Below are 23,154 nucleotides of genomic sequence, written 5' to 3'. Positions count from 1 at the left end.
AAGGGTATCACATTAAAGAAAACATTACCACTACGTAGAGACAAAACATAATCTAGAAGGAAGCCTAATACTCCCCTCTCCTGACCCTTCCTGCTCTACACCTCAACTCTGAGACCACTGTGCTCCACCTTTAATAGATACTACATGGTTTCCTCTTAATAAATAAGTCTGAGTCATCCTCTCACTACAGCTTCATACCACACATAATTAAAATGTAAGGAACTCCCACAAACTAAAGTGATTTTAGAATTTTCTGCATGAAGAACGTGGACAGTCTTAATATTTTCCAATAATGTGACAATTTATCAGTTTTGTTTTTAAATAAGAGCATGCTGAAAGAATACTTGTACTAACTCAAGGAATTTATACATTATGTGCTGTACCAGAGCGGTCCAAATTCAGCAGCTGTTGCATTCACATCCAACTTTTAAGGTTCCTTTCCTCTCCTGCCAGTGTTTCCAGCTTTTCAATGTCTCCTCTGCACCCTCAACCCAAGATGATCACCTTCCGTACTCTGCATAAGGAGGTCCTTCCTCCTCCTCTCTCTCTCATATAAATAGCCTTGCTTTCCACTTCTTCCATCGGCAACAGTTGCTCCTGCACACGCCATTCCAAGACTGCTAAACCATTGCTCAAGATGGGACGGGACAGGACTGGAAGAGCTGCTGCTTCCAGGCAGGGAACACTGCTGCTGCAGGAAGAATGGGGCAGCTGCTGCTGCTAGCAGCTTCCCTCCCACAAGCAGGAGATGCAAGCCTGGATCCCGGGGAGGCAGGGGAAGGGAAGGACTTCAGGACTTGGACCACACTAGCTGTTCAAACCGTTCTCCAACTCCTTTGGGAGGGGCAGCAGACTCCAAACATGGATGGATTCTCTAGGCCCAACTCCATCCATGACCCGCCTGTTGGGATCAACTGCTACGTGCTAGGTGTTAGAAGAAAAAAATTGTATCTTTTGCCAAATTAAATGCATCTCAAGGAAACTTGTACCAAGTTCTCATGATCAAGAATGATAAAACTTTACAAAATCATAGCTGTATTAATAAGAAATTTTAACATACTCTTTCTTGTCTTATATTTATGAAGGTAAATTGATGAGATAAATATTGGACAGTTTTAGTGTGAATACTCCATTTCTTACCATTGGCTTACTCTCACTTTATTTTGTTGTGCCTGAACATGGGTAAGGGTAAAAAAGTAAAATTTAGGTTTTGTTTAAATGTGTAATTCTTATTTTTAGAACAGTCTGGGGCATTATTATTTGGATTATTTTGCCCGATTAAGTGCCCATGAGAAGATAAGCCTGCATCACTACTTTTTGCCTCTCTGCTACATCCAGAACGCTGGAAACACTTAACGGCTAGGCAAATATCACTGGGGGTTGCCAAGGAAAGTTAAAACTTGAATTTTTCATATCTGTGAAGTTTTTCTTCATTAGTTTTTCCTGTCAAAGTGGATGCCCAGACAATTTCCAAGCATTGCCAGCCAGTCTGATTTTGTGTTCTCTCCCCTTTTGGGAATACGTCACCGAGACAATGACCGAGAACCCTAAACTCTAACAACTCCTTATGAAGGAGCTGCCAAGCTTCAATCTTCCTCTTTGGTCTGGCTCTTCCACAATTAACCCTATAGAAAGCCAGCCAACTAGCATCTCAACACTACTGAAAACTTAGCAAACTAGCTGGTAAGAAAGAGCTAGTCAGACCTATCTGCATCTCTCTTTTTCATAAAAACCCGCAAACTCTCAATGTGCATCTCACGAGATACTAAGATTTTTTTTTTTTTTTTTTTAAATAACTTACCCCCTCACTAACTGAGAAATACTGAAATCAAGGTAACCACTTTTTGGCTTTAGTCTTTAATTGCTTCCTGATAAGAATAACAGCTCCCTGTACAAAGTGGGGAGTTTGCAATTCGCCATCGTTATGAAAATACAGAAGTAACGGCGGGTATTACTTCCCCCATTAAGAGAAGAACAGAGCAGGCTCCCACTCTCACCTCTTTCTCTGATGGGCTTCACCTTGACCAACTCTAGATAAAAGTTTCTTTCCATGAATTTAGATATACCGTGAACAGAATTTCAACTGTATATTTTTCTTCAAAATTCTTCATCTTATTACATCATTGTTGAAATATATGATCTTATTTTAAACCAGTCAATTAAATGCCTCAGCATAAAAAGCTTTGTCAGTGAAACGGTACTGTATTTAATTTGTTGATTTGATCAAAACAGCCATTTCACTGTATCCAACTGATGTAAAAGAGACTGATTTGAGGTACAACAAACATCGGGCAGAGCAATTCTAGGGTCTCACAGCAATTGCTTCAAAAGCTAAATGTAAAAAAAAAAAAAACCAAAACACCAAACAGATTTACCTTCCTAACCTCCCCTTACGATAAGTTTTTACTCCTTCTAAGTGAAGCCACAGTACAACTAGAGCAGAATTATGAGAACACCTGTGAAAACTGGACACATACCAAGGACCTTACTGACCTATAAACAAGGTCTTTAAAAGCACACAACAATTACATAAATATCACTCTGCAACCAACAGAAATCCTCTGTAACTGCCAATGATTGCCAGGGATGCTGGAGTATCCCAGTTTTCATTCAAAGGCTTCAACAGCCTTTCCAAGGGCATTCCTTAACCCTGGCACAGTGCTGCCAACCTCACTCCTGTGCTGATCCCTCCTCCCTGGGCAGGGGGAGAGCGGGTACAGCGCCTTAGCAAGGGGGCTGGGATCATAGCAGGGCTCAGTCCAGGGGACAGGGAAACCAGTAAGTACATAAAATTAGGGAGGGAGGTGGGAAACATGCTTTAGAGATAGAAATACATAGTCAAACTGTATTTGAAACCCATCAAAAATTGCCGCAGTGTAACAGATTTTTCTTTTTGGAGACTTCAAAGAATATAAGGACTATCCAAAGAATATATTGACTATCCAAAAAATATATGAAGCACAGTAGGAAGATAGGCTAATATCTGAGTATATTAAAAATACATTTTAAAAAAGTATAACATAAAACACAAACATTTGACAATGTGATCATGAAGTTTAACTGAGCTGTTGGAAGATCATATCACTGCTCATTCTTATGCTGACTAAATATTAAAGTATTAGACAAAATTACAGCAAAAGTATAGAAATGTCAATGCTAAGTCAACTTCAGACCCACTGAGTGACTTTTATACAGGTTTATCCTGAAATAAATTTTAGGTAGTATTGCCACACCCTTTTTAACCTGAACACATGGAAGTATATGGCCTATTTGTATAAGGTTACCCTATAGATTTGTAATTTATAATACACAACAGTGCAGTAATAATGTTACACTCTAACTGAAAAGAATCTAGAGAGATGTATTACTTTCACTGGGACCTAAATTTCACCTGCCACATTCTAAAACAAATATGATATAAATTAATTTGGTATCAGACTTCATACTAGGACTTTGAAAATAGAAAACAAAATAATTTCTAAAAAGCTGGGAATAAATCCACCTCTATTATAAGAATTCGCCGTCTTTTCACAAAGAAAGCTCACAGAATTGCAGTTATGTCTTTTATTATTTTGTTAAACAAATTTGTGTGTTATTGATACACATAAAACATTTAATAGAGCATAGAGTGCTCCTCAACAGTTCATGCATCAATCACTAATCTACTCATATATCTTATTCAACTAAAAGATGACGTTTCAAACTGGACTACGCCAACAAAATAGTAACCCTTAATTATTATATGATAATAAAAAGAGGAATAACGATTTTTTTTGGAAGATGACCACTGTGTCAGAGTAAAATTTAATACTAAAATAAAAGGGATTTAAGATTAAAGCAAAGTACCTTAATATTCCATTGTAACAAGTTAATTTTCTTCCTCAAAGTGTCACAGCAAGCCAAAAAATAATGACCAGTTAGCGATACTGATTGTTTTGGCTGGTATTAGTTTACCAGAACACTTGGAGCTCAACCTGTAATGTTAGCTAGCTACATCTCTGCTTGGAAATGGAAATAAAAGGAAATCCTATTTCCAAAAATGCAGAGCATCAGCACTTCCCCATAAAGTCAATAAACACAATAGGTATCTAAATCGTCAACTGAAAAACAAACAAACAAAAAACTAAAAAAAACCCCGTAACATTGATTTGTCATGTGTCTTAAAAGGCACTCAAGCTTGAATAACTTTACCTATGGCTTTCAAAGCTCATTGCACATAATCTGCTTGTTACCTTTTCCTTTTAATTTACAACATCTAAAGTGTTGCTGAATCTAGCATTTCAGAAAGAGAAAGAAAAGCTTTGAAATAAACATTTCCTCTGATTCTTAAGAGCAGAAACATCAAGTAGAACTAAATCGAGTTCAGAAAACCATCATTTCAGACTACTTATTCTGGAATAGGTCCTGGATACTGATTCATAGTTTCGGCAGCCACTCCATTTACTATCATCACTATCTTATATTACATGATCATTTAAGAAAACCCATTCTCTCATTGTATAGATATTACGAAATACACACTTTTAAGATTAATTATAAGGTTTTTTGTTGTCGTTATTTATGTTTGCTTTTTTATTTAAATGGAAAACTTTCCACTTCCTACAAGGACATAAGATAAGCAATATGTCTAAATTTTGTTGTTTTCTGTTGTTGTTTTTGTTCCTCTCACATGTTTAAAAAGTATTTTTTTGCTGCTCCATTGTTTGTGCTCAGAAAGGTCATTTCTAAAAACACCTCTCAACCTAACTGACTGTACAGGACCCAATAAAGCTGATGGAACAAAAAGCACTGTCAATATGCAAAGCAAAGAAACACGAAAACAAAATGTCTCAGTGGCTTTCAATAATGGTAATCAAAGATGTAACTTGTGTTTTGTATAAACTTTTAAATATTTGAAACAGGTTTTCAAGCTAATTGCCTACACGTGCACAGAAAGTAAAACCAGATGATTCTCTAAACTATAGAACACAGAATAATCTGTCATCCTTTGTATGCAGAAATTAAAACAAAAAAAATCACGAAACACACAGTAAATTGTTTGAAATAGCCATTATTACCATATTAAGTGTTCCTACTTTACAGTTGGTTTCAACTCATTCTTGTATTTCTCAAAAGTGCCCAAAACAGTTCTCTAAGCATTTTTTTAAAGGATGTCATATATGGATCTAGAGTAGAGAAAGGTTCTTCACAGTAAGGATCTCAGTAGGAACAAGACCAGAGATCTACCTTCTTGCTGCTTTTCCAGTGCCTATCCTAATATCCTTACAGGGCAACGATTAGAATCTCTGCACATCTGCACAGTATGAAAGTAATTTCATAAATAATAGTTGAGTGAATTATTTAATAAATAATAACGGTTAACAATGCAGAAAGAGGTACAAAAATCCCAGAATAACAATTTTCAGGTACGTCACAAAAAGTTTCCTTACTTCTAAAGCAAGAGAACTTACATTCCTCGTAAAACTATACAATTCCTATAAATATAGTTTATTCTCATTATCCTTATAAATGCCTACGATTCTTTCAAATGGTCATTATTTCTTCATCTCTTGCTATGTTTTAGCAAACGGTTCTCAGGACTACATGGAAGCTGTATCAAAAGCTATTATTTTTCTGTTTTAAATTTGACACCCTTTGATTTCTTCAGATGTTCCCTTGTCTTACTCATTGAATTCCAGAATAGAAATTTCCAACTGCATCAGTCACTCTTTCATTGTGTCTATAATTTGTTTCTTCCTAAAATAACCATGTGCAATTTTTTCAATATTCCCTTCAGATACACGATTTTTTTCAGATATTCTTTTATATCCTCTTTGTTCCTGTTGTACCAGTTTTCGTCAACAGTTTGGCCTAGATTCTCCAAATACACATACACTGTAAGTTCACCCGGAGAATTCTCACAGGGAACTTGCCAGCCAGTTTTCCCACTCCTCATTCTAGTCCATATTATTCACTGATCCATTATACACCGAGCTTGACTGAAGAGCGGTGGCACACGGGTGTGACGGAAACCCTGAGAACTTCCTAAGTTCAATATTAAGCCAAATCTTCTCAGAGTTGTCCGCAGCAGTGTTTAGTGATTCCTGTCTGCATCCCAGGCTAAAACACTCCATGCAGGAACCATCAAGGAAAACGATCAGTATCTTCCTGCTGCTCATCACTTTCCTTAGCCTACTGCTTTAGATGTGACCCTCTAAAGTTTCTATTTTCTTAAGGAATAAATAACCAAGCGTTTCTCGGCAATTTTTGTACCTTTGCTGCTCACTGCAGTTTAGTTTTTTTTAAAGATCACTAATGAATATAAATAAGCACAGATCCTAATATAAAATATTATGCCATCCCACTGTTAACCTTCTGACACAACTAAAACGAAACATTAAGACTGCTCTGTTTTCCATCTTCCCAGCCAGTTTCTTAGCAGCCTTTTGAAGCACAACTACTTACTTTCTTTAGTTGTCTCTTTCAAGGAATATTTCCAAAGAAAATAAATGACAATCTGTACTTCTTTATGCACTGTTTCACTGAGATGTTCACAGAACTCTTAATACAATAGTAAGATGCTCTCTGTCCTCCTTTTTCCCCACTGAATCTTAGAATTCCCCAGTTTTCAGATGTGTTTAAACATAGAATATTCTAGTTCAAAGCACTAGTCTTTATGATTTACCTTTGTTTGTTAAAGGCATCTAAAATATAATGAACTTTAAAGCATTTTAAATTAAAAAGACAATGAAAACCAAGATTGCAAAATGACGAAAACAATTACTAGATCAGGATTAACTGTTTGATAGTTTGTGGCCTAATGCATTTCAGTGTGTGCTTTTAAATACGTTTACAACATAAATGGTATGTACAGCAGCTAATTTAGATATTTTTGTTTGATTTGAAAAATTGCATATAGTATCACAAATATACACTTTCTGTATCTATTTTCTTCTGAATACAAGAATAATACTTCGCTGCACCATTATCAATAACTCACAGCAGCAGTTTTGGATCATTATTATGCCAGTTTGAATACTGCAACTTTTCTGGCTGGGTAGGAAGTACAGCTATCCCAGGGCAATACCTATATTGAAATCTGACTATTTCATTAGGTCTCATTATGAAAAAAGATATTTTTGTGATCACCTGTAAAATGCAAAGCTATTTCCAGCTGTTATTCAAGCAGCTAGCTTTAAAATACTTATTTTAACTCTCAGTTTTGCATCTCCTTGAATCTAACAATTTTCTCTCTTTCATAAGCATCGATGGAAAAAAACTGTAATTCTTTATTTACTAATTCTTTCTATGGTATTTTATCCCACCTATAACAGTCTTCCTATGAGGATGCTTTCTTGACTAAAGATTTAACTGTACTCTCATCATATCCCCTTTTTATTTTAAATAGATAGATAACATGATCTAGGCAAATCTTCCCTGAACCATATTATGACCGGTTCGGTCCGTTTTATAAGGTTTTTATATCAGCCTATTAAGATTAATCTTCTTTTCAAGAGAACACAGATTCATAATGACGGTTTCCATAGCAAACAAACATTCCATTCAATTCACAGTCTCAACAGAAACTGAAGACGTAACTTTTTTAAAAAATTGAAACTGTTAAGAGACAAAAGAAGTTGCTGGCTATTCTGCCAGGCACAACTGCAAAAGGCACTGCATGAGGATTTCTGATTGCTCTTCACATTTCTGCCCTATTATCAAAAGCTGTCCTGAAGTTCTGCAATTTTGACAATGGTGGAAGAAAAAAAAAATCTAGCTCAACACTTTTGTTCTATCATTCAGTCTGATTTTCACCACGTTTTCTCTGCATAGATGTATGCAAAGTAGGTTGAAAGTGAGCCTTGTAAACAGCCTTTGCTTCATTGTGCTTCATCTTTCCTAAGTTTTGACACAGCTGGCATGACAAACGTGCCCTCAGAAATGACTTTTGTCTCATATTGGTACGAGTACTGCAGGAGGACGTAACGTAACTGCTGAGTAGCCAAGAGAGATTTAAACTCCACATCCTCAGAACATGTAAACTGATGCAACATCAGAAGAACTGCACACCTAAGAGCATTATATTTACCAGTGGGCCTGCAGGTGTAATACAAATGTCAGTGATAATAACACGAGTTTTCCTGTCAACTTAGGTCAAGGATTTTATGTCCGAACCGAGTATTTCTTGAGAACTTTCTTTCTTTTTTTCTTTTTTTTTTTTTTAATTTAAAAATACATTATATCCAGAGTTCACATTAAAAGTTTTTCAGGGAGAGAATTAAAACAAGGAGAGGCATATCTCTGTCTCCCTCCCCAGGGACACATCCTCTCCCTCACTGTCACTTCCAGAAAGCTGATAAAAATCAGCCTGTCCTTAAAGGAGCAGTTGGTTAGTCCATATTATAACCTGGGGTTGGGTAGAGGGAAAGGAATGTGACCACTCTATTCAAAGCAGCTACCTTTTACATCAGCTTAGCTGCATCAAAACCCTGCACTAATGTAGCATCCAGCTGGGGCACCTCTGTTCTAAGTAGTGGAGGATGGAAGAGGGCAGAAAAAACAAGAAACCAATCACTTAGGCTTTAGGTTCTCAGGAGGACAGCCTTAAAACTCGAGCAAACCGCACTTAAATCTTGCATCAAATCTTAAATCAATAGATTATTAAAATAATCTATTGACATATAGCAATATGGTCTGGAAAATGAGAGATTTTCACAAGAAGCTCTCAACCCTGGAGCACCACGTAAAGTCACCTTAATCTGTACCAGAAACTGCACAAGCAATGGGAGGGGTGGGGGGGGGGCTCACAAAAAAACAGAATAGTATGGGGTAACAGATCAATTTTCCATGTAATACAGACCATCCGGTCTACTGTGTTACTTAACACTTTTGCATTTACATTAAGTCAGAAAATAAAGATAAACAAGAAATTGGCAACAATTCAGAATATTATTTTAGTTAAGCGTAAAGAAGCTGTAGATCTTGAAAATGTTTTAACAGTAATACAGATGGAAAATTTGATGGCAGGTTGAAATGCTGCAATGCAATACATAAAGGAAGTAAAAATGTGAACTCTTAGAGTATAGAATCTAAATGAAATGTAACTTCTGAAGAAAAAAACCCAAAGATGTCTTTAAGGTTGATTTAAATGAGAACTGTTTTACGTTTTACTCTTAGTGATTTGCTAAATGCACACACAATAGAAAAGGTACAAAATTACACACTGCTACATTTGACAAAGCAGTTTAACCAGTAATTTCAGAAGTTAGGCAGGCTTTACAAAGGACTTTAACCCATTTCATAGGCTTTTGTTTGGACTAATAAAATACTTGGTTGCTTCCCAGATCACTCAGCAGAGATCAAGCCACCATCCAAGTGTAACATACAAACACACTGAAAAAGGAAGTTCCTGTCCTAGGACTTTTTTTGGGATCACATTTTACTACTTAAGCAAAACAAAAACAAACAAAAGGAGGGCTCAAACCTGCCTCTGTCCTTCCAGGATGCTAAAAAGAAATCTGACAAACTGTAACATGTCACCCTGACTTTCCTTTAGTTGTACTGTCTGCCGTAATTCACACAGCAATGAGCTGCTGCAACTCTCACTTTCGCTTTTTGAGAGGGTTTTGTGCATAACTTGTGGTCCTCCTGGACAATTAACGTGGTTCACACCAACACACCTTTGTCCACTGCCACACTCGTCCCATGGGGCTCCTGAGGGTGGCCTAACAAGCCGCACTGGTGACGGTGGACTGTTTCTCATGCAGCGCCCAACACCCCGGCGCAGACAGGGAGAGGGAAGAAAGTAACTGGGAGATAGCTGGGAGGGAAGTGGGTGAGCTCCCCCCACCCTGAGGAACAGGGAGCAGCTGAACTGCTTTCAGCTTGGCTTGGTATTGTATGGAGAGTGTACCTTTCTCCCCGGTCCAGCTGCCTCATAAGCACTTCTACGCTTGCTTGGTTCCTGTTGAGACTAAAGCTATCAGACATTTAACCAAACAACAGACACTATTTTCCTTGGGTGTTAAGAGTGGGATTTTGGTTTTCCGAATGTGTCGTTTTTAATCCCATAAGCCGCTTTGTGTAAGAGAGAAAACAGGTAACAAACAGAACTTCAGTTCAATCCTTTTTCTCCTGATGCCTGGCTTTTCTTTTGGTGCTAATAGCACAGTTTTGAAATAAAAGCAGCACCATTATCCAACTGAAAAATCAGCAGACACCCTTGCTCCGTGTAGGGTGAAATACTCCAATCACCTTCACGTTGTCAGACAGCCTACTGCTCCTGTAAGTTATTTGTCTGAGCTAATCCATGCGAGGAGGGAGATGCTAATGCCACCGTGCACGCTGGTGGTGTTTGTCTGTCTAACAAGGGATGTAATTCACCGTATTCCTCGTATTTCTTCTCTTCCCATGCGCCAGCCAGCAGCCTGCCTCATTCTAATTACAACAATGTATGCAGCTAGATGTGCTTTTCTTGCTCATTTTGTACTTTGAGCTTTGCATGCCTTTCTGCCCAAAAATCCCCCTTCTTGTAGCATTTATTCTCAATTACATCCACACGTTGGACATCGTTAGCTGAATAAAAACTGGAGCAACTATAGAGTGACCCAGAAAAAAAAAAATACAGCAAGGCAACCAGAATTTGCCAAGCAATGGTATTCACCTGGATTATGGTCAAGTTTTGCAGAAGGTGAACAATCAATCCAGTTTTTTAGTCCTTTCCAAAATTGCAAGACAACTCTTTAGCCTTGTGTGACTGACATACTGGATTCCCTTTACAGTTTCACTTCTTGTGTACTCTATTAAATACGGATATTTATGAGTGTACTATGCCTAAAATATTTGCAACAAAATCTCAAAGTTATTTTTTTATTCCATATTGTTAGGCGTCAGGCCACTTTTTGTCTTGCCTAGTTTTGAGTAGTATGTATTGTTTGTAGGTTTCATCAACGTCTTTTCTGCATTTCAGTTCTTTGGTGGTGTTTCTGTTTCATTCATTCATTTAAGGATTACCACTGTTAAATTTTAGTAACAGCTGATGATCACCACATATTTAAAAAAAAACAGAGCCACAGTAACGCTCATTCAGTGACCCATTCCCACTTCTTCCATATAGCACCCCTCTTAGACTTGTATGCAGTATATTACTCCGTCGACTCCGTTTTCAAGGCCAAGCCTTTAAAATGTGAATATTCAATATAACGGTTTTCTTTGTTAAAAAATATACTTTGGATAGCAGCTAGATTTTAGTGTGCCGAAACCACCAACTCCCAGAGCAAACATTACTGTTATTTTATTCCCCTGGTACCTCTGCATATTTGTATAAATATTTGCTGGTTGCCTTTTCTGAGACTGTAGGAACTTTGGAACAAGAACAGTATCATGGCAGTTTGTCTCATGAAAAGCAGGACTAGGTGCTACAATAATACTAGTATTTCTGCATACAAGTTCTTTTTTTTTCTAGTGTGTACTTTTATTATAAATGAAATTTAAAAAAAAAAATCAAGGCTGGGGAAAACAAATAAACTAAATGCTGAAGTGTTTCACTCTTCTGAACTAGGACTAAAAAAATCAATGAGTCACACAATACAAAAGCAGTCATAGCAATAATATCGAAATCAAGAACACTGTTTGCATATTAAAATTTTGAATTATTTTTCTAATACTACTTTAAAAAATAAAAATCGAAATCAGCTTTAATTTAAAAAGTTGTCTAAAATTTTTTTGAAGTGTTATATGCATTTTTCTAAAATTTTTCAAAATTATGCTTTTCAATTAGTGATTTCTGTTTTGACTTACTGGGTTCTTCCAACAAAAACATTTTGATAAAAAAAATTCCTAAACCAGCTCAAGTAAAGAGTTATTTTTCAAAACACGCTTTTGTCTTCCTGACAGCATCCTCCATGTGGAAGTAGGAACTCTTAAAATTAACAGAAGGTGTATGTGGAGGAGGTGGGAAGTTTGGAAAGAATGCTCCAAATGCCAGATCTATCATCTGTATTATTAATATGTCAGATCTGGCGCATATGAAGACGAGGGTACAGATTTGATGGCAATGAATACCTCTCATGATGTATGATTCCCAAGGTAGTGTTGAAAATGTGATGAGGTGTCCATTTAAGACAGAAGGAATGTCCTGATTAAGGAGTGAAACAGGATCCTGAACCGCGACAGCCTCGCGCAGGGGAGGGAGGGAAGCATCGATTACTCCATTTTAATGAATAGCAGTGTGAAGTTAAAAATAAAAACAGCAAGGAGAAGAGAAACAGCTTTAATGAAGAGAAAGAGAATGTGTCAGCTCAGAAAGCTCCAAGGCCAGGCTAGCTCTCGGAGACAGGGCTGCCTTTCTTGGCTTCTCTCAATGTAAAGGTGTACTCTGGCCATGCAGAATGGCTGAGTTGGAGCCTGGGCTTCAGTGAGAAAGGTACCTGTCCAAGAAATCCTAGAAAGCTAGGAAAGGAGGCTGATGTCAGATATAAATGCAAAGTATTTTTCTTTTGCAACTTTATTTCCAAGTTTTATAATCGGAGAATTACCGCACGATCTGGATGTTACCCCCAGAAGTGTTGCAGATGAGCATAACTGCCTGCAAAGCCATAATAAATTGGAGTATTTGGCATCGAATTCCCAGCTGACTGCACAGCTCAGCTTGGACATTGGCAGCGGTGCATCAGGACAGAGAGGGAAAGCCTCAGTTAATGGGCTTGAACTAATATCCCTCCTGCAGCAGATAGAAGGTGGAAACATACTGCGTGTTTTTGGGCAAAGACATATTGTGACTATTTCCTTGGCTCTCCTTTTTTTGATCTACATCTTCAGATCGCATGAAAACGTGAGACAAGCCTCGTATTGCCATCACCCCCAGGGTCAGTTGATAGCTTTCCATGTTAGGTGCCCACAGAAACGCCGATGAAGAGCTGAAGGAGGTAGTAGCAGTTGAGGAAATTGTCACATCTCAGTGAAACAGATAAATCACCTCAGCTAGGATTTCATGTGTCACTACCATTTCTTTGCAGGCCTTTCCACTCCCACTTGATGCCCTGTCACTGGGCCTTTGCTGTACCACTATTGCAAGAGTGAAAGGTTGGTGGGAACGATTTAATCATTTGTGGTTACTGATCTACCCAAGAAAGTCCTTTTTGTCCCATTTTTTTTCCCCCCGAATGTCATGAGGCAAAAAAAAAATAGGATGCTGAAGGCAGTGCTCATCAATCACTTCACTAGGACCACCACCATACTCCAAAAGGCATGTTAGTTATCACAAAACCATCACACGCACAAACACACTCCTCTACCTCACCTACTCGGGAAACTCACACACCAGCATCTCTTGCATTTTCCCCTCCAGCTTTGTTTACATCCTCTGAGATTTATATTCCTTCTTTAGCCCATGCAAAGGAAGAGATATTCCTGGCATCTGTGTGTGCATTACCATGGTTACCTAGTTCATCTGCAGTAAAATGGGCTGGTCCGTGACCTGACACCGCAGCTCCGGGAGCATGCTCCTCCCCTGTCCACTGCTTTTCAACCTCTCCTGCTGCAGATGTCTTTTCAGAAAATCTGAACGTGAGCAACAGTGGGGCACCCAACACAAACGCTCCCAAAGTCTTCGACACATTTTTTTGCCTATATAGTTCATCTCTAAGTGTGGGTTTTTTGGCAGGCCCAGTCCTTGGTTTTCAAGCAATGGTTCCAACAAGCCATCATCAACAGCATATCTGCAGATTTTACCTGCTGCATTTTACTGGAGGGTGCAGTGTTACACTTGAAAATTGAGCCTCAAAAGCATGCCTACGAGAACACCTGTGGCTGCACAACAACCTGGGGCTGCCAGGGAAGAACAAAACTTTGGACCACAACTATGAGGACCGTGAAGTCTTAAAAAAAAGGTCTCAGTTGGGTGGGGGGAACAAACATCTTCCTCCCAGAAAAGCTGTTTGGGTTTCATTGGTGTCACAAATTTTACAGTACAACTTGAAGACACTGTCATCTACTGAGATATTAACAAGCCAGGCGTCAAACCTAATTAAGCTCTCAATATCAAATGAGGTATAAACAACAAAATATTGATAAAATATAATGCAGATAGAATGCAATCCAGGCAGAAGGCAAAAGTATCTCCACAACTGGCTCAAATTTTCACTAAAACAAAACTTATCAAATTTGTTTTCTAAGCAATGTCATTCTCACAGGTTTTTTTCCAGGCAATATTTATAACAAAACAGATATGTAAACTGTTATGAAGAATCCCTGCTCATGTCATTCATCTATTCCCGTAATTTGTGTTTCTAATATTAATAACAAATTTGAGCTACTTAAAGAAACTTAAAGCAATAATGTAATCTCTGGAAGCGGTACACGGAATACGCGTACCACACAATGTCAAGGCAAACACAGATGTATCTCATGGTGATTCTGAAAACACAAATACCAATGAATCTCTGTGAGGAAAGCAAAAGCTGGCAAAATTCGAAATGGCTTTGTAGTCATATAGTTATGTAAAATAAAGTCGTGAGGTTCTCCAGACTTGATTTAACATGGCTGAAACAAAGCGAGTAATTTGTTTGTATCTGAACGGCAAAAAAGATCAGTCAAATGAAAAACGTACACAAAAACGACCGGCTCGTACACGTACCTTTTCCATTTATTGTTAATGCTGATGCAATGGTGGCTGTTACTGGCACTGACAATTGTGGCACTAGTGGATGTATCCTTGGTCGGCTCCCCATCCTAGCACGCTCTGCACCAGGTCCTAATAAAGCTCCCACTGGTTTTTCTGCTGCTACTTCTGGTGCTACAGAGTCTTCTTGATCCTGTTCTATATGGTCCATTTTATCCGGGCTATCACTCTGGAAGCCATCAATTGTTGTCCGGCTCTTAATTGGACTTTTGGGCACTAGGATTTTAATACCTGATTTTGCAAGGTCCATATTTTTCCTTCCAGAAAGGGATGGTGAATTGTTTTTCCGGAACTTCTGGGTGGCAGAAAAGAGTTGATTATTTTTTGACTCATGGTCTTTACCCATAACTAAAGATTTAGTGGATGTCTTTGAAAAAGAACTATTGGTAGATCTAGAAATTTGTTTTCTGGCATTATTTGGAGAGGTCCTGTTTGTCCTGGTTAATGTGCTTTCTTTCTGCTTTTCATTGTGGCGTCTGTTAAATTCATGTATATATTCCTCACAATTAACAAGGTGCTGTTCTGGCTCCCAAGTGTCATCTTCACTGTCGTATCCTTTCCATCGCACCAAATACTCCGTTTTCCCCTTCTTGTTTTTCCTCTTGTCAACAATCCTCTCTACCTGTTAAAAAGGAAAATTAAATATTAGACACAAGCAGATATACAACTCAAGTGAGCAACTAGCATGCAAATAACTTGTTAAGTGTAGATAGATTTTAAAATACTCTTGTAGTTCTGTAATTATATGTTGTAGCTCTATAGCTTACTGTCTTTCACTGCTCACTGGAAATTCCTCTCTTTAAACTTCCTAAAATTGTTCTTCAGTAAGTATTTTGTATGTGCAAGAATCGGAATATGACACATTACAGCTGACAATCAGCACTGGTCCCAGCGAAGTTTTGACACCAACTTCAACCTAGATAGGATTTCCCTTTCTGAATATTGACATCAGGTTTAAATAAGCTGTATAAACACAGTGTGTTTACCTTACAAAACTTATCAATTTGGTATTGTTTGAATAATTTGCTTGCTTAGCATAAGACATATGCGAGAATCTCTTACTTACAGTGAGCTATCCTTTAGCTACCAGGGACAATATGGTACAGCTCTGAAATTGGGGCAAATACGGATTTTTTTTTTTTTTTTTTTTTTAGAGGCTGTTCTTTTTGTGAAAACAGAGAACTTGTTCAAGTATGCGTATCAAAGACTCTGGCCAAAACAAATTACCATGCCTCACTTATCTGCAAATAGAGATGATATTTATGTCACAAGTATTAAGTGTGCACATGCTACAACTGCAGGCGGGACCCGCAGGCTTGAGGAATTCAGGCAGTGGGGTAAAGCAGACGGGGCAGACAGCAGCAGCTGCAGGGACAGAGGCTCATGCCTCGTACCAAAACTCATGCCAGTCATGCTAGTCCTGCAGAAAGGAAATTCTTTTACAGAAAAAGAAATGTACGTGCAAGGCTAGTCTGAGGATTTCCCTTTTTTATTTCATTTTTCCTACCCAGGCTGATCCTTCTGGTAAATCCTCCAGCCCACTTCATTTCAGTTACAGGACCAACACAGCCTTCTTCCCCATTCTATCTTCCTTTTGGTCATTTAAAAAGGCAGGGGGAAGGGGAAGAATAGGACTATCGATTAATTTAACTCCTAGTGCCTCATGAACAAAGACCATGAACAAAGACCATCATAAGCTAAGATCACACATGCCTAGGAGAACTTCTGAAGACCAGTAACATTTGCTTTTTTCCCGTTAACCGAATGGAATGTCTGCAGAACAGTTTGGAAGGATGGAGGGAGAAGACGGGTACATATTGCATACATACATAGGGCATACATATATTGTATAAGATTCACTAATGAATCATGTGACTGTTGACAACAGATTGTCTTAAGTGTGCACCTCAGTTTTGTATGTGGCATGTTACCATATTATACTACCTGGTTACTGGACTTCAAAAAACCATGCAGCTAGAAAAACTAAACTATTGTTTTTCCTTGAAACCGTATTTAAGAACAACTTAACAAAAATGCTACCCCGAATAAGAAAGCCATTATGGGCAAACATGCCTTCAAATGTTTTTTAGTAGAGACTGAGTAAAAATACCTTGCAGTTTTAAGTCAGAAATGTTAAATTAAAAAATAAAAACAAACCCATGAATCAAACTTGTTATATTGTCAAAAAAAGCAGTTACTGCTATAGACTTGCTTAGCCTCTCTCCCCCTCTGGACCTTCTAAAACAGGTTTTAAAAACATGATTCTCAGAGAAAGATCTCTACTACTAGCAAAGTATTTTTATTTTCTAGCAGGAAATCTTTGTAACCAACAGCATTGATTACGGGGCACAAAGTTCTACTAATGTCTTTCAACACTGAAAGGCCACCCATTAAGGACATGCCTTTTTCAAGTAGAAAGCCATCCCTCTCATCCAAAAAACCAGACACCTTGCAGAGATAACAGATGAAATCTAGAACAGGAGATGCGAAAATCCATTCCCAACCCGATGATTTATAGAGCAAACAGAAATGCACAAAGAACACCGTTATATTTAGCTGCATTGTCCAAGTTTGCAACGAAGCCTACTTGGACATCTCTCTTTGATTAAAAGGAGACTTTTTTCCTAACCCTTTAATTCTCCTTAAAGACATCTTATTTCTATTTTATTTACAACACAAAAATTATAGCAATTAACCTGTGATACACAATTTATCATGCAGCTTCAGAGCTTTAGTGAGGGACTTTTTGGATTGCCCCAGCTTGATTGGTCTAACTCCCCTAGGACTGCTTGAAAAACGGCTCAGGAATATTTTGCTCCAATACTTTTGCTGATTATAACAGCTACATACGTGTTTCTCATCCAGATTTGGGAAGAGGAAACTGGAATGCTTCCACAACGTACAGAGGATTTAGGTATAGAACAGAAATAGGAATATTCATCTTGAACTAGCAGCACATTTAAACTCAATTTCATGGCAAAAATAGAGACCGCAAACTTGTCCTTTTCCTCTTCCTACTGAACTATAAAGCTTGCCCAAGTTACTCATTTCTCCTTTGACGTACAGCAGTGACATGACATGAAATATAATGCAAGACATCTCGAAGTCTTGTGTTAGAAGATACTAATGACTTACATCCAAATATTAAAATGGAAAAAAAAAAAAAAAAAAAAAGAACATGGCTGGGTAGGGCAAAAAGTCTGCGTTCCCATTTCCTGCCACGTCCGTTACGGTGCTGTTTAATGACCAGCTAGGTAACACCCACACAGGCAGTATTGCTTCTCCCCCCGCTATTGTTACCCTGGAGCTGAGCTGCCGTTTCTCTGATCTTACACCGAGTTAGTTCGGAGAGTTAAAAGCTGGCAAAGTGCCACTAGGCACCAGGGTAGGAGCTGGACCACATCCTTAACCACGACCACGCCAGAAACGCTGGCGACAACTAGCTGGTGCCACCTACCATTTCTGCAGCGTCCAATGCCTTCTGCCACAGGGTCATCTTTATTTTTAGTAATTAAAAGGTTCTGTACTGTTGGGTTTTAATGCTAATTGTTAGTTTTCAAGTGTTGTGGAAGAATCACAACAAAAAGGAAAATTATATAAAAAGGAAAGATGGAACAAGCATAGGGGAAAGTTACCAGGCAAGCTATCAGGGTGGCACGAGATAACATCTCCCAGTTTATTTTAGCATGCTAAGTTATCACTTTCCCCACATGGGATACTACTGATCAATGACACTCAAAACCTCAGCCCGCAGTAAAACTGCTCAGAGGCACAATCCAACGGTGGAGCGCCCAAATTACAATCCTACACATCATAATTATATCTGAGATTTCCCATCTGTAAAATGGTAAATTTCTCTTCTTTCCATGAATTCCACAGTGGGAATTGGTTCATGTTTGCTTTCTCTCCCTGAAGACGGAGACCCTTTGATTTTAATTGCTTTTATTAACAAAACACACCATATTTATACTTAAAAAAAAACGGACAAGAAGATGGTAAGGTTGCAGGCCAAAGTGCTCTTCAGCTGCAGCTGCACCAGGTGGACACGGCAACACTGCGACTCCCCATCCTGTGCTCAGAGACAACGGTTCCTCCTCCTCTGTCAGCACAATTTCTTGTGTAATTATTCCCTAGCGCAGTTCTGTCAAAGTGACCTGGTTTAGATATTAAGAAACCTGAGCTAATAGAGGCATCCTTAAATAACTGGTTTGGAGAGCAGCCACATACGCTGCGTTTTCTGACACATCTAAAAGGACTGCAACTTCTGGCAGAGGCCAACAAACACCTATGGGCAGGACCAGGTGGAGTAACCTCTTCCTTCTGCTACAGTCAGAAAAAGGACACACAATCTTAATCCATGATGAAAGATCTTTAGATCAGGTCCATCAAAGTAAGGATGGCATTCAAGAGGATGCTCTCAGTTTAAAGCATTGTAATTTGGGTACATTTGTAAGCTTTATACAAGGCATACTATATGAGAGCATGTAGGTATATTTATATACGTTTTTTTAAATATATATATAAAGATCATACTTTAATTTATCAAGAGATTTGAAGAGATTAAACTAAAGGTACAGCTGTCAAGGGGGGAAAAAAAACCAGAATGAGCAAAATAAACATATAAGTAGGCATGTAAATATTCAATGAGCACTGCCTTGTTTATCATAAATCCTTTTTCCATTCCTATGATGTTCCTCTCTGTCCTCACATTCATGTCAGGCTAAATTAATTTAAAGTTAACAGAATGGAATCTATTTGACTTCATACTCATGTCTGTTGTCTGTAAAATATAGGAGAAGGCCTTGTTCTGCTAGCTAAAGGCTATGTTTACATTAGTGTTTTGGTTCAGGGCAGTAGTGCCATTTAGAAGCAAATCCTTCTCCCCTCCACAATATTCCTGCTTACTGTGCAACAGTTCTGTTGACAGGCCAGTTTTTATAGGTGATGGGGATTCTTTATGGAGAAATATAAACTGGAAACAGAAATGTACCAATGGAATGGTGATATGTGTCACGCTTCAGCCTCTAAGGGGCACACAGGTCCAAGTGAATAACAGGTCTGAACAGTTTCACCGCACATTGTGCCATGGATATTAGATCCTGAGATCTCCACTAAATCTAGTCCAAAATAAAAGTGCTGCAAAGCAGAATATGGGGGGGGGGGGGGGGGGGGGGGGGGGGGGCTCACAGCTCCAACTGCTTCACTCTACTGATTGTTACCAATTGAGCCAAATTACTGTAGTCTTTCCCCAATTCAGAGGCTGAAGCTAGAATAAATGCAAGACTTGCACACATGTATGCATTACACATGAACAGTCAGTTTTGTTTAAATTGGAAGCAGTTCCATGTACAAATAAGACCTAAACGATCATCCATAAGCAATCAGCAATGTTTATAAGTTACTATATCCTCTATTTATTACAATCTTGAAGAAGTCAATGATAAACAGTATTCAAGTACTTATTGAAAATAAGTGCATTTCACATTAAAAATGCAACTAATATATAGCAGCATACAACACAAGAAAACAGTTAAGTGCCAAGTTTTGCCTAAAGTAAAAGGATAAAGTAGTTTTGAGAAGACAGTTATTCAAGAATTTGGTAAGCATGTCAAAATACACCTGAAGGTCTACAAAATGTGCATGAAAATCTTCAATATACACATTTTTTTGGAAAATACATTATTTCCAATACTATGACTTAATGCCAGTCTGGAGCATTGTTCACTGCAGTTGGCACCAGCAGGTACATTTTAAATAAAAACAGCTTAACACACCTACACTCAGAATACAAAACCCACAGTACTGTATGGTTTAAGTTTAAATAACATCGTTAAAAAATTACACTAGGGTACCATATAAATTCTAGAGTTCATCTTCACTGCAGCTCCAAGTTACTCTGTCTGTGCCAGCCTGGGAGTGAACTTAAGCCTGCTGCCACATGTTCCTGAAGCTGGCTGATTTGATTAGCAGGACAGAGCAATTGGATTAACAGTCGATGAACTGCTGTAAACTGAGCCGCTGCATCCTTACGGCATAACTGGCCAGGGTGTCCATACAGTACGGGACACTCTGGCTATGGTGATGACTGTATCATACATATATTGTTCAGGAAGCCAGAGCTGTCCAAAATAAGTATGGATCAGCTGTGGGCAGAATATTGCCTTTCTGTCAAATTAGCTGCAGCAGATGATAGAGCTTTTGTGTTACTTTTGTGACAGCTCTGGGATGAGGGATGATGCCTGATCTGGCCCACGGCCTGCCAATACAGAGTTCATCCGCTCAACTGTCTTCTGGAGATCAGGACCAGCAGGATCAGCTCATACAGGATCATCGCTCCACACCCCACAGCCATTCCCAACCTCCTTTTGAGGAAGCAGTGAGCACAGTGAAGCTGGAACACATTCAAGTCTAAGAACAGGAGTCACGTAAAGGACTAATACACTTCTGGTGGTCCTTCATACTGGCAGTGCAATAAGGAGAACTGTATATCCCAACCCTCCTTCCAAAAATTAAATAACTGTGCTAAAACAAATGTTAAGATTTCTCTTCTTCCCAAGTTTTATTTCAATCAAAGACTGTGCATTCTTTTAGGATTCCTGGACACAAGTCATGCAAGAGCTGACTTTGTGGCTATCCACAACATTCAATTAATATACTGGCCTGTGGGTCATAATTAAAGTTTTAACTCACCCTCTGTATAAATTTCTAATCAAGTTGCCTATAAAAATACAATTAACTCAGTCAAGCTCATAATTTATCATCAACTTTATGACTTGCATCCTTCCATAGTCTTAACAAAGACAATAGACAAAATTTAACTGCCACCTTCTCATCACCACCAATGGTTCCAGGGAATCACAGCTGTGGCACATGCCACGCCTGGCTGCACAGCCACCTCCTGAAAAGGCACTTTAGAAAGTTTTATGCCTTATACTTACATTCAACAAACTGAATATCACTGTACCTGCAACTCCTTTATGATCTATTGAAAAATTACAGCTTGCAATCAGAAAAAAAAAAGGTCTTACTGAGAAGCCTTTTCCATAGAGGACACCAGGGAAACAGCTGGGGAGGGAGTGCCCATGACACAGTCACTTTGCTTTAGAGAATTAACCTACTGGAGAAACAGTTTGCCTGAGATTTATTTCCTCACCTGTCACCACTGGTGATTGATGCTAAAATATCAGCACCACAGATCTTTCCAGGTACCATTTGCATAGCAATAATCACAGCAAGCTGTGGTGCAAGTTACAGCCTACTGCAGAATTTATCAACTGCTTTACTCTAATTATAGTTATCGAGATGTTGAAAAAATGGTTAGAAAAATCTTAACTCTCATCATCTCACTGTTCATAACTGGTCTAACCTTTTATTTACAAAGAGATGACCGACTTCCACATTTTCTATTTCGTACAAAAGCTGAATGAAAATACATGAAAAGCTGTTAATATCTGTACAAATACTGAATATAAACAAACACTTGCAATCACGTATTCTTACCAAACATGCACAGCTTTCCTCCTTTTGGAATAAGAACAAGTAGCATCAAATAGGCTTATCTTCTTAAGTGGAAATGGCCCGAATCAGAACAAAGTCTTCAAAACTACTAGCATTCGATTTAAGATGTGTAACATCTTTGCCCTAAATGCATAAGTATTACTGTGTTATTATTAATTTTTCTCATCACTGGTTACTAGAGATCTCAGCATCACTCACACATAGAATTCCAAAGGAAATTCTTTCCATCATCATTTGTAAGAGCTATATCCCAGGAAGAAAATCCTGGATTTTTTTTTTTTTTTTCCAGAGGTAAATATTCCATCTGCACTTGCCAAATTCTGTTGCTGATATCTTTCCAATGCAGTCATGAAAAGTGCAGGTCCCAAACTCTGTAGAACCAACACTAACCAAAAGAAAAGATACAGAAAACCGAAACATTATTTTTATTGGCACTCTGGCAACATAAAAGACAATACTCTTGCCCAAAGATGATTACGTTTTGGGATGTGATTATTTGGGAAAAGGTAGTAACAAATTAAAGCTACCTCACAGTAAGAGCTTCAACAGCTTGACTACCATTTACTTAAAGGATAAGGCCACTAGAAATAGTCACTGTATCGTTCAGCTGGAATAATACAGAGCAGCAGATGAAGAATTCATCAACATTAAGCATCAAGGCTACTGGCATTTGCTTTCGAAGCAGGAGAAATGGAACCTTCAACAGTGCTCAATTACAAAGACTCTATAAAGACAAGTTACTGATAAAGATTCAATGTATTTTATCTAAAAAGGGTGTCTTAAGGATAGAGTAGGTCACAGCAGAGCCACACTCCAAATATGTAGGGAACACTATCATAGCTAAGCAAACTTCAGAAGTGGGAGCTGTAACAAGAAAGAGGAGTAAGAAAAAGAAAAAAAAAAAAATCACAGAACAGTTGAAGAGTGAACTTGGTATGCTGTACTTAATTTATCAAATTCCACTTAGTTCTACAATA

General features: G+C 38.3%; 1 protein-coding gene across 1 annotated transcript in view; it reads right to left on the bottom strand.

The window, feature by feature from the left end:
• The window catches only part of CDYL (chromodomain Y like), a 107,359-nt gene that overhangs the window by 42,509 nt on the left and 41,696 nt on the right, over nt 1-23,154 (bottom strand). The window contains 1 exon segment of the mRNA XM_086608974.1: nt 14,615-15,281. Within this exon segment, the coding sequence (XP_086465100.1) occupies nt 14,615-15,281 (667 nt within the window).

This window comes from Tauraco erythrolophus, chromosome 3, assembly GCF_009769465.1.
Source record: "Tauraco erythrolophus isolate bTauEry1 chromosome 3, bTauEry1.pri, whole genome shotgun sequence".
Taxonomy (NCBI): Eukaryota; Metazoa; Chordata; class Aves; order Musophagiformes; family Musophagidae; genus Tauraco; species Tauraco erythrolophus.
The sequence above is the reverse complement of the archived record's forward strand: the minus strand, read 5'-3'. Positions and strand labels throughout refer to the sequence as shown.